The sequence below is a fragment of the Bison bison genome, unplaced genomic scaffold (assembly GCF_000754665.1).
Source record: "Bison bison bison isolate TAMUID 2011002044 unplaced genomic scaffold, Bison_UMD1.0 scf7180017864349, whole genome shotgun sequence".
Taxonomy (NCBI): Eukaryota; Metazoa; Chordata; class Mammalia; order Artiodactyla; family Bovidae; genus Bison; species Bison bison.
In genome coordinates, this window is record NW_011494921.1 from 4,611,914 (window position 1) to 4,624,901 (window position 12,988).

Genomic DNA, 12,988 nt, shown 5'->3' on the forward strand with positions numbered 1-12,988 from the left:
TTTTCTGAACGTTGAGCTTTAAGCCAACTTTTTCACTCTCCTCTTTCACTTTCATCAAGAGGCTTTTTAGTTCCTCTTCACTTTCTGCCATAAGGGTGGTGTCATCTGCATATCTGAGGTGATTGATATTTCTCCCGGCAATCTTGATTCCAGCTTGTGTCTCTTCCAGTCCAGCGTTTCTCATGATGTACTCTGCATATAAGTTAAATAAGCAGGGTGACAATATACAGCCTTGACGTACTCCTTTTCCTATTTGGAACCAGTCTGTTGTTCCATGTCTAGTTCTAACTGTTGCTTCCTGACCTGCATACAAATTTCTCAAGAGGCAGGTCAGGTGGTCTGGTATTCCCATCTCTTTCAGAATTTCCCACAGTTTATTGTGATCCACATAGTCAAAGGCTTTGACATAGTCTATAGTGCTCAGTAAATATTCAAGTGGATGAATTTTACATGGTCAAGGATTTGCCATGTTTCTTTACATATGGGGCTTCACTAAGCTATCTTAAAGTAGGATTGTATTTTAAAAGGTAGAAGGAGGAACACAAGTGTATGGTAGGAACATGACTTTCATAAATCAAGGCATGACACACCATGGCTGTAACATGCCAGTGAACAAACTACCCTAGTCAAAGCTTGCTTGTCCTGTGTTCATCTTTCCCAGGCATTAGCCTCTTAGCTATCACCTATAACTCTAATGACTAGGAAAGTATGGTAACATCCCGGGGAACAGTGGCTTTTTAAACTGGAGCCCTGTGGAAAAAACTGTCCTGTGCCTGGCAGGGAATTCTACACTATAACTGGCTGGCACTGATGTTGTGATGATGGCAAGATCTTAAAATAAAGGGCTGACATAGATGGTGGAAACTCTGGCAGGGGAGGAAGGCTCAGAAGAGGGTCTTGGTGTTTTTAATCAGATAATCTCACTACACATCTCAAATCATGACTGGGAAGCTGCCCACACTTTCTATGCATAATCGTTCAGAAGGTTTGCGCTGTAGCTCACAGAAACTGAACCAAATTAGTAAGTGAAAAGAACATTCTCTACATATTATAGGTATTATAGAGGGAAAACCATGAACACAAACTCCTGGACACCTCAAAGGAAACCTTGCTTGCTTACTGGAAATAATTTATTTTCCCACTTCCATTTATCACAATGGAAAATATATAGACTGCTTCTTTTTAGAAACACCAGGATGTGAACCAGCAGTGGGCCTGCCTGTGGTTAGTCTCTTAAAACAGTTGTCCCCAGAACAGAAGCAGACAAAGCCCAAAGTCTTTCAAACTTAGAGGTGTAGCGGGGTGAAGTTGGGCAGATCTGATTCAGCTGGTGTGTGGTGTTCAATACTGATTCCTTCACGTGTTTACGGAGCCCCTGCTGGGGACAACCTGTGTCTCAGCACAGAGTGGGCACTCCCTGCCGTGGACGCTTTGCCTGCCACGTGTCCCCATCACCTGGGGTTCTTTCTAACACACTGGGGTGAAAGTTGCTCAGTCCAACGCTTTGTGACCCCATGGACTATACAGTCCACGGAATTCTCCAGGCCAGAATACTGGAGTGGGTAGCTTTTCCCTTCTCCAGGGGATCTTCCTGACCTAGGAGTTGAACCAGGGCCTCCTGCACTGCAGGCAGATTCTTTACCAACACTGGAGGTGTTTGTTAAATGCTTGTTGACTCGACGAATGGCTCTAGCATCCATGGAGTTCACAGCATGGGAAGCTATACAGAATTTCTCGTTCAGTTAGCACTTCTACACCAATAAAATCTGAGGTAAATGAAAATTTAACTTAAGGTAGCCTTAATGTAAGGAAAGATGAATCACTGCTGGCAGCAAGCAGTATTTTAAGACTTTTTAACCTACCTGGGGCAGGAATGATGGGCAGTGCCGAAGACCAATCATAACACCACTGCCTCATTAGAGGTGGGTTCAAGGGCACACCTTCTCAGTAATCAACCAGCAAGGTGGCCTCAGGGGACAAAGATTGCTCTTTGTGGCAGGGGGCATGTGTAGACCTAGAGCTGGTTCATGTTGATGTAGAAACTAACACAATAAAGTAATTATCCTTCAATTAAAAAAATCTAAAAATTCCTTTTTGCTACTTTACAGGCACTGCATGTTTTACTTATGATCATGTGAAGTTTCTGAAAAGATTCACATGAACTCTTGTGACTTAATCAAAAGTTTAGCAAATAATTTAACATAAATTCCATATTTTTTCCTGAGAAGGAAAAAAAATCGGTTGTCAGGTGGCCTTTTACTTATAATGGGAAATTTGAGGATCTCTTGCAACATAGAGTTGCATTTCTTCAAGACATCTCACGACTAGAGAGTTCGGGAATTATTGTTTAGATCTCAATTATTCCTTCTACTCTCATTGTTAACTAGAGTCATCGAGGATTAACACTCTTGGGATTGCAGTTAGGCCTATTGTGGGTCTCCCAGGAACAGTTCTATTAATACCATTTTTCATCTTCTAGGTACAAATTCAGGAAACAGTCAGGGAGCAAATCTCTCTCAGCCACATGCCGGCTTTCTCGGAGCCTACTGGGGAGGAGCCTACTTTTCCTGGGACCACAACAGAGTCCCTCCCCAACTTAGGAGGGATCGACAAAGAAAGTGCATCATTGGCCAAACACCCGGAGGTAGACGGTTGTACCCAAGGGGCACGGCATGAAGAAAACCAAGGTGACAACACACTCAGACGTTCTGGAAGAGACCTGGGGCGTGCGCTGAGCATCCCAGAAGCCAGCAGTGAAGCCACGTCCCCCTGTGAGCTGTTGGGGCCTCCCCCCCAGCCCCGGGCTGCCTCTGCGTCCCCTGAATTTGCACATACTGTCCCCGCCCTGGAAACCATGTGCGCTGCTGGGCCAGGGGACGGAGTAGCTGCGTGTGGCCCGGAGCGTCTTGAAGCAGGTGACCAGGAAGCATGTGATATTGTGGGCTCTCCGGTTGGAGCCCCAGTTGGTAAACATTTGCCTCAAGAAATGTGCTCCCTGGACTTAGAGCTGGCAGGTCAAAGCAAACCACCTGATTTATGTCCTCCCGATGACAAGACTCTGGATGTTCTCTCTCAGACACGAGGTCCTGAGCCTCCCCAGACTACGTGCGGGAGCAGTGGCGAGAGAACCTCTCCCAACTCCCCTCTTTTCATCAGCACTTTCACCTGGAACATCTCACAAAAAGCCAGTAAAGGTGCTACCGGGGAGGATCTAGCCAACATAGAGGGTTCCGCCTCCACGTCGGCCTCCATAGTAAAGGCTGGCCAGGAGAGGCTGAGCCCCAGCCACTCAGGGGACCTTGAGGAAAGATGGCCTCCATCTCCAGAGAGCAGCTCTTCCGTTTGGGCCATAGAGGGCAGTGACAAGAACTCCAGCCCCGGTGCCCCGGACTGGGCAGACATCCCGGCAGGTCATAGTCCAGTAACGAAGTTTCCTCGGGAGAAGCCCACAACACTAATTGCTGACGTTGAGTGTTCTGAGGTGACTGGGGCGAATAGCAACACATCCGCTCTTTCCGTTGCCCCGAAAGGCCACCCATCCAAATACCTCGCTGTTTCAGTTGCTGGGGACAGCCAGGCAGGTGGCCCTGAGGAGAGTTCACCTCGGGCACCAGATGGAAATGCTTCTCGACTTCCTTCCAGTGTACAGTTGGCTCATGTTTTTAATGGTTCCACAATCGAATCTTCAAGAGAGCTAGGACCCATGGTTCCCAGTGGACCCGGGATCCATGTCCGAGTTCCTCAACTCCCAGAGGGAGAGGGTTTTGGTGGCAGTTCCCCTCTTCAGATTAATAACCTGTCTAGAAAGAAGAGCCAGACTGGGCACACAGCAGACACGAGGACCCTTGAAGAGAATTTCCAAGAAAAAGGAAGTGAAACGGCAGAGAGGGTCCAGCAGGGTTCTTCTGATGATAATTTCCAAGAAACTTTGCCCACGACATCTGTCGGACAAGTGGAAACAAACTTGGTGCCCTCGGACTGCTCGTCAGCCAGCTCCACAGAGAGGAGAGGGCAGAGCTCGGGCACTCGTGTGTCTGTGGTGGCTGAATCTCCAATGAAAGATGACAGTCAGCCTCTGAGCCAAGCTCCCCTTCTCTCTAATGTCCTTCTGGACAAGTCTAAAGAGAGAAGTCCGGGATGTTGGGAAGCGGGTAAAAAGCTGAAGATCATAACTCTAGAGGCTTCTGTTTCAGAAACCTGGCCACTGGGACAGCTGACAGATTCTGGGTTCAAGGGGATGGCCACTGGTCTCATTCCTGACAGGATCCGGGCAATTCCTGATGTTCTAAAGGCGGGTGCTGCCGTGCCTAAACCGGGCCCCTCTAAGACAGCATCAGCCTGCAGTCCTCAGGTAGAGTATAGCTCAGCAATTGCTAATAACCGAAAAATCCATAAAAGGGAAGAACGAGCTGGCTGTGCAAGTTGGAGTTGTCTTTCCTCCCAGTATTTGAGCCAACGCAGATTCCTGGAGTCATCTGTGGACCCTGTAGAGGGAAAGAAAGTCTGTGTCACAGGCTTGCTCCCAGAGGCTTTCAAAACTGGAAGGAAGGAAAATGCTAACTGTGTGAGCCAAAATCGAGATGAAAACCGACTCAAGAGGGATCGCCCCGCCTTCTTTAAGCAGCTCCTGTCCTGCCCTAACATCTTGGAGTCCTCTGTGGACCCCACTGATGAAATGAGTGTGGGCTGGGCCCGGGTGGAAACACCAGAGCCTTCTGAGTCCACACTGGGGGCCATCGCAGTGGAGAATAAACCAAAGGGTGGACACTTGGACCAGAGGCTGGAAGTCCAACCTGCCATCTTGCAAGTTCCGTGTGCCCAGCAAAGTGGGGAAACCCCTCCAAGTGAAAACGGCACCAACCAAAACCAAGGAGACTGTGTGGGATGGGAGGCAGGACAAAGTCTCCATGAGAGAGCAAAGGGGGACATGCGTTCTGCCATTTTGCCAGTCCCAGGCGCTGTGCAGGGTGGGGAGGCGATGCCAGGGGCACGCATCAGAAGCCAAGTACAGGAAGACGGGGAGAGGCGCTCAGGGGGGCCTGGACGCAGTAAAAGCAACGGAGCAGCATTAGTGTCCCCCGCCCTCGCTCTCTCTGGCGGTCTTGCCAGGGTGAACCCCCCATCTGTAGGAGTCACTACTCACAGCTTCACAGCTCGGAGTGATGACCTCTGTGAGGAGGACTCTGTGGAGCCCAGAAACCACGAGCATGCCTTTTCTGACTCAGAGGAAAGGCGAGCTATGAAGAGTGAGTGGAAGCAAGCGCCCTCTTCCAGTGGTCTCACCCGGGGGCCTTTGACGTCCTCTCCTGAAAGAAGAGGCGTCGCAGACTTTTCAAGAAGCCACAGAATTGAGGAACATGAGATAGAGGAGCCCCCCGCTGGGGAAACCAAACCCACAGGCACATCTGGCTCCCCGGCGGGGCCCCTGGCATCTGTTTCCGGAGAACGTGTGTCAGCGAAAGCTCCTAAGATGCTGATGGACCCCTACCAGCAGGGCTCCACCCTGGGCCATGGGAAAAAGTCGGGGGAGGAGGAGAAGGTTGGCCCCGTGGCGGCCCAAGCCAGCCATCCACCCCCACCAGCAGCGATGAAGTCACCGGAGGTCAAGGAGAAGCAAAAAACCCCAGGAAGTGGACACTTAGCTGAGGGGGTAAAGAAGAAAATTCTGTCCAGGGTGGCCGCCCTGAGGCTGAGATTGGAAGAGAAGGAGAAGGTGAGAAGGAACTCGGTCTTTGAGAGTCCTAAGCCTGAAACGTCGGTCTCATGCACAGATGAGAAAGGAGAGCCCCAGAGGCCACCTTGCCAAAGCGAAGGGAGAGGTGAGGGCTGTGTTGCTTCCTATCGTAGTTTGTGTTTGTGGACCTTGATGGCAAGCTTGCGTGTCCCCCTGCGCCCTTGTAGTTAGGGTGCATGTCCGCTGGGCAGGCACTGGATGCTGGGACCAAGTGGTCTGACGTGTAGGCTGGTGGGTCTCAAATGTGAGTGACCTTGGGTTCCCCTAGGAGGCTCGTCTAGAGAGATGTTCAACTCTTTGGGACCCCATGCACTGTAGCTCTCCAGGCTCCTCTGACCATGGGCATTCTCCAGGCAAGAAAATACTGGAGTGGGTTGCCATGCCCTCCTCCAGGAGATCTTCCCAACCCAAGGATTAAACCCAGATCTCGCACATTGAAGGCAGATTCTTTACCATCTGAGCCACCAGGGAAGCCCATGAATACTGGAGTGGGTAGCCTATCCCTTGTCCAGGGAAACTTTCCGATGCAGGAGGTCTCCTGCATTGCAGGTGGATTCTTTACCGGCTGAGCTACCTGGGAAGCCCATTAAGACTGATAGCTGGGCCCAACCTAGAGTTTCTGGTTCAGGAGAAAGTGGATTTCTACTGAGCTCCCAGGGGATCTACTGGGAGTACCCCGATCCAGGCTGCCTGTAGGTAGGCTTAACTGAAGGAGCATGCAGTGAAGATGCTTCCTGTTTAATTATCCTTCAAAAAACAGTAAAGAAATAAGCATTAGACTGCAGTAGCCCAGGTGAGAGATGACTTGGATCGAGACGGTAGCAATGCATAGCAGTGACCAGTGATGACATTCTGCAGATGTTTTGCAGGTAGGAACCACAGGATCCGCTAACAGATTGGATGGAGGCTGTGAGAGAAAGAGAAGGCAAGGATGACTCCGTGGTGTTAGCCTGAGCTACTGTTGAGTTGCGGGGTTGCCGTTTACTAAAACAGGAAGACTGGAGGAGGAGCTAGTTGTTCTGTTAAAAAGGTCCAGAACGAACTTTTTTTAAGTGTGCAGTTGTGTCAGGGCTCAGTGCTGAGGCCAGGAAAGGACCACAGTATCAGCCATCAGGGATCCCGAGGTGGTCGTTTTCTGTTGGAGTGCCGTGAAATCTGGGGACTTTAGTAACTGACATTAAGCTCATGCCGTCTCTAACATAGCCTTTGGATGTCTTTGAGGCAGTGAATTTTGTAATGCCTTGTTCCTTTGTTGTTAACAAATGATTTGTACTAAGAGGCTTTATCATGTCATATAAGAGGACTGAACTTTCAGTCCCACTCTTACCAACATGGGCGTGTTCCTTTGGGTACGTCATGGTTTTGGTGGTGGTTTAGTCAATAAGTTGGGTCTGTCTCTTTTGCAACCCCGTGGACTGCAGCCCGCCAGGCTCCTCTGTCCATAGGAATCTCCAGGCAAGAATAATGGAGTGGGTTGCCATTTCCTACACCAGAGGATCTTCCTGACCCAAGGATAGAACCCAAATCTCTTGCGTCTCCTGCGTTGGCAGGAGCTTTCTTTACCACCGAGCCACCAAGGAGCTCGTTGGTGCTTTTAACACTGGAGGCCCTCAAAGAGGTGAATGGGAATTCTGTGGTGCGGGAAAGTTTAAAAACGCTTTCTAGGGGGAAAACCAGACTCCAAAGTTTGGGAAACCAAGTTTGCTCAGAGCACAGTGTATCTAGAAGGAGGTCTGAATGGGAGCTGAAGATTGCTGAGATGGGAGGGGAGGTGTTTGCTAGACTGACTTACTCCCACGGAAGAAGGTGTTGCAGACACAGTGAGAGAGGTGTTCAGCCCTCGTGTGGCCCGTCAGCATCAGGAGCCGTTGAACGGCAGAAGGCTGGCGTTAGGTTTAGAGGAGGAGAGGGACGCTGGTTGTCCAAGTCCACGTCTCTGACTTTAATAGAACAGTTACATCTGAACCCAGTTACAGGCGACAACACGCGTTTTAGTTTTTTTTCATCTATTTTTGGCTGTGCGAGGTCTCTGTTGCGAGAACTCTTCTCTAGTCGGGCTCTCAGGCTTCTCGGTGCAGCGGCTTCTCTTGCTGAGGAGTGCAGCCGTCAGTAGCTGTGGCCCATGGGCTTAGCTGCTCTGTGGCGTCTTCCTGGACCGGGGATTGAACCCGTGTCTCCTGCATTGGCAGGCGGATAATCTTTACCACTGAGCCACCAGAGAAGCCAAACGCTGGAGTTTTGGTGAGAGGGAGGAATAAGTTTTGTATGGAAAGGAGATTGAAGATGCCAATTTTAGGAGATGGAAAGGCTCTGGGGCAGCGTACATTCTGTATCTTGCACTTGCGGCTCTTCACTGTGCTCGCTTCCAAAGGGAGGGCAGGCCAAAAGGTGGAGAAGATGGCTGGGGTGTCCGTGGCCGGGAGGCTCTGCGCTCCGGGACAGGTAGCTTGGGTGGAATCTGTCACGGCCCTGTGAGAAGACATCTTTAGTGCATAGTGAGTGGCTGTGTACTTTCTGCCCGTTATGATGTTACTTCAAATAAAAGATTAAAAATTCAAAACATCAACCAGTGTAGCTAACTGGTATAATTAGACCACGTGCTAAACAGGATTTACAGAAAAACATTTAGGTACAATCTGGGAGTCTCCGTGTAACCATTTTTTGCATTAAAAGTGGCGTGGGTTTTCTTTCAAATTTAAGTATAAAACTTCTTTCCATCTCACCCTGCCCTTTGAGTCTGAAGTCCCCAGGGTCTCTGTTCCAGGTTTCAGACCCCCGGGGGCTCAGAGTCCTGGTAACTGCAGCCAGCTCTGCTTTGCTTGGGGGAATCGCATCAACGCCAGACTCCATCCCATAACCCAAGATCCCAGCCACCGCTTTCCGAGCTCTTTCCCACAAAACCTGGTAAAAGTCAGAAGAGATGGTGGCGACGTAACACGCTGGCCCTGGACTGGGGCACAGCGCTGCGAGGCTCCTCTTAGCAGAGACCTCACTCCCCGTCTGCGTCAGAGGGGCCCGCAGCCTCGGCTGCAGAAAAGGACCACACATGAAACAACTTCCCCAAGAGGCATCCAACCGCATTCTACTGATAGGTTTCAAAACATTCAAGGAGTAGAACTGTGCTTTAAAGAATCAAGTGGTTTCAGCCCAGAGGCGGGGGGGGCCGACTTGTTTGGAATTGTCTGTCTCTGCGGGACAGAGGACTGACCAGGTGCTGTTGGAGGGTTTGATCTCGAGCTGCTCGGCCTCCCCAGGGCGAAGGGCTGCAGCCCCGGGAAGCACAGCCTTGGGGCGAAGAGGCGGTGTTGAGTGTGAGGGATGACTTGGATGACTGAAAGAGGACAAACCGAGGAAACCTTGATACTCAAAGCTTAGTGCAGCCAAAGCTTTAGTCACCAGGGGACTTCTCAATCCTTTGCCTTCAACACTTGGCCAGAATATACACACAAGATAAACCCAGCTTCACTCCTGGGCCTCGGTTCAGCTCCTTCATCTGTTTTTTTTTTTTTCCCATCCCTCCCACACAAAAGGGGGCCCTCTCCCAAAGCCCCGTGGCCCTCATTCAGCTCAGCTGGCCATGTTATGCCTTGCCCTGAACCCCCCACCCTGGTTTCTGTCTTCAGAACCCACAGCCGGCTGTGGGCAGGGCTGGCAGACTTAGGAACACTTAGGTGTCAGGAAATCCTCCGTGAAGGGTCCTGGAGGAAATGTGTCCCAGGTGGGCGATGGGCGTGGTCAAGACCCTGGACCAAGATCTTGACAGCGGGGGTCAGGGCACCTACATGGTGGCCAGCTCGGGCCAGATGAAGCGAGATGGGTTTTGTCATCTGTAGGACTCGGTATATCTCATCTTTCTCCCGTAATATCGTTAGTGCCCGGAGATACTCTCTAATTGAAGAACTCTTTACCTGAGCATCCCATATTACTTCTGGGAAGAAAAATAAGCTTTTAAATACACATTATATAGCCAAGCCAAGTCTGTTGCCAAGAGAGGGGAGGCACACTGACGATTTCACAGCAGTGGAATCTGAGGCAACAGAGCAAACAGCCTCAGTGTTGATGGCTTTTGGCTGTGGATTATATAACACAACCGCAGCTGTGTAATTGTGGAACTTGGCGTGTGATAGACCACCCCCGACCTGTCCGGTAACCTCAGTACCTGCCGTGTTGTTCTGACCACTGGGTGTTAGCCATCCTCCTCTGGTCTATGCTGCCGCCCAGTGGCTACCCTGAGTAATTACACACTCACCCCGTGTGCCAAGCTCTCCTCCCTGATTTGGTTTTTTTCAAGATCACGATTTCCTGAGAGGGATGGATATTTAATACACATTGTCGTGGCTAAGTCGTGTGTCTGATTCTGTGATCCCATGGTCTGTAACCCACCAGGATCCTCTGTCCTTGGGATTTCCCAGGCAAGAATACTGGAGTGGGTTGTCATTTCCTTCTCCAGGGGATCTTCCCCATCCAGGGATTAAACCTGTGTCTCCTGCATTGGCAGGCGGATTCTTTACTGCTGAGCTATCAGGAAAGCCCATTAACATTCCTACTCCTGTTATAACTTATAAAAAATACATTAAGGATTATAAGTTCACTACTAAAAACAGTTTTAGCAAAAAAATAGACTATCAAGTTTGTCTTGAATGAATTAGATGATCTACCTTTAGACATACCCAATCATCCATGATTTTAAAAGGTGACATTCAAAGAGCCTGAATGTCACCTAACCCCTGGCACTTGTTTCTGTATTGCTGCTATTTGATTCAGGCAGACAGTTCTGCTAATTGATAGCGGACATCACTGAAATCCATTAGGATATCTTCAGCAAAGACAACTGTGATCAAAGAGCAAGATGGATGAATATTCAACAAATAACTTACTGGGGTTTTTTCAAATACTTATCTGGCTGTGCTGGGTCTTAGTGGCACCATGGGGAAGGCTGCATGTGTCTCGCGGGGATCTTTTCATTGTGGTACATGACGCACTAACTGTGGCTCAAGGGCCCAGTTGCCCCTTCAGCACGTGGGGTCCTCCCAGACCAGGGATCAGACCCGTGTCTCCTGCATTGGTAGGCTTGATTCCTAACCACTGGACCCTCAGGGAAGACCCCAGCAAATAACTTTTGCTGAGATGCCTTTTGCGCCTGGCGTTGGGCCATGCTGCGTGGCTGGTCCAGGTTTCATTCTGCTCCCCAGTCCGCAGCTCGACGTTGACCTGGCTGTCACCTCGCAGCATCTTTGTCTGGTCAGGCTCTGTACACTAAGTGTCGACAGCCACCCTTCCCATGCTTTTTTTTTTCAATCTCAAGTTCTTTTTCACCTTGTGCATTGCAGAGCTCAAGGAATTTTAGGTAGCAAAAAGTGGGACTTTTTTTTAAGAGTTCATATCCAAATCATACTAGCTATCTTTAATAAATTTACAAAACCAGAAACTTGACAAATTAAGAGGTTGAGGAATCTTCAAATAAAGCCAAGGGTCTTTTAGCATTTGTTTAGTGGTAAATAGACTCTACAATTGCTTCATCTTCTTTGATTTCTAAGAGCAGAGAAGAAATTTTCAAAATGGAGTCTTAATTTCTTCCTTAATCATTATTTCTAGGATTTACATGATTTCTCCCAAACTAGAAGCAACACTGTTTAAAAGGTGGCACACGTCAAAATTAGAAAACAAAATCCTAATGATCATGGGAGAGTCACTTTCTGTTTCACATTAAAGTAGATGTATTTCAGAGGGCGGTGTTTAATAGGCAGCCATTCCACATTGCCTGACAGGTGGGATTAACTACATCAAGACCTTTTCATAATTGAAAAGCGTGCTTATTGCTCCTTAACACACTCAAAGCAAATTTTCTGTGTCTGCCGAGCATGCCAAGGTGTGTGTGTATTAGTCACTAAGTCCTGTCTGACTCTTTGCGACCCCATGGACTGTAACCCATCAGGCTCCTCTCTCCACGGGATTGGGAGGGCTGAAAAGGGAGTTTTCGATTAGACTGACTTGTTCATTTCCTATCTGTTTAGGAAAGCGACATCTCCCTTCAGACGCTAGGTTTCCTCATCAATTAATGGAGGACAATAATGATCTGTCTCTTGGCTTTGAGAGAATTTGATAAAACAGGAAAGTCTAAAAGCTCTTCTGCACTTCTCATAGGAACACCGACCTACAAGTTTTCTCCTTTCCAGCTCCGGTATTACTGAAAAAGATCCAAGCTGAGATGTCCCCTGACCACTCTGGAAATGTAAAGTTGAGCTGCCAGTTTGCAGAGATTCATGAAGATTCTACCATCTCGTGGACAAAAGATTCAACATCGATAGCTCAAGTGCAGAGAAGGTGCGTTATCCGCCCTGGCGACTTTTCACAGTTTATTTCACAATGTGGTTCTAAAGGAAAGGAGTAAATCACAGGAAATAAAGGAAGGTCGAAGCAGAAACCCCACAGCCACAGTGTCCAAGAGGAGTGACAGGTACCTGGACAGGGAGGAGAGCAGAGGGCGCTCACCCGCTGCAGCCACGAGCCCCTTTCATCCTCCAAAAGCAGGGACACCTGTCAATCATCTTCTGAGGTTCCTGTCAATCATCTTCTGAGGTTCCGTGGTCCCAAGATTAAAGAGCTCTCCTGCCTCCCAGTGCAACTCGCTGTCCTCATAAATTCCCATTAACCTGACAAAAAGCTCAGACGAAGCTAAGAAGGTAAATCAAAAGAAAAAACCAATCTGAGGTTATGGAAAAGTGGCATCTCCCAAGGGTGGAGAGCCGCCATCTCTAGGATGGGGATACCAGTTTCTATCTGGGGCCCCAGGTTTACTAGAGGAGATGAGGGGGGAGATGATCGAGCGCATCGTTGCCGAGAATCCCCCGGGTAGAGTGACCCGTCCTAAATTAGCCCCTCTCTAGCAGTAAACGCTCGCTCAAGTGAGCTGGTGAATCAGGCTTCGTCTGTCGCCCCTGAGGAGGTGTGGCTCCTTCTGGAAACAGATGCCCTGGTTCGATGGAAGCCAGTCTAACTTAATCCTCACAAGCTTCTGCCAAAAGAGATCCCAGTTCAGCTCCCCAAGTGTTCTTAAGCCCCTAGTCTTGTCACAAGTCAGCTGAAAGTGAAAGCTCAGTTGTGTCCAACTCTTTGCAACCCCATGGACTGTAGCCTGCCAGGCTCCTCTGTCCATGGAATTCTCCAGGCAAGAATACTGGAGTGGGTTGCCATTTCCTTTTCCATAAAAAGTGAGGCAAATCAGTTTTCTGTATAATTAAGTGTCTGCTTGGA

At 49.2% G+C, this 12,988-nt stretch overlaps 1 protein-coding gene across 1 annotated transcript in view; it reads left to right on the forward strand.

The window, feature by feature from the left end:
- ALPK2 (alpha-kinase 2) overlaps positions 1-12,988 on the forward strand; it is a 136,305-nt gene that overhangs the window by 91,992 nt on the left and 31,325 nt on the right. The window contains exons 5-6 of the mRNA XM_010854830.1: positions 2,480-5,819; positions 11,911-12,058. Of these exons, the coding sequence (XP_010853132.1) occupies positions 2,480-5,819; positions 11,911-12,058 (3,488 nt within the window). The remainder of the gene's footprint in view (positions 1-2,479; positions 5,820-11,910; positions 12,059-12,988) is intronic.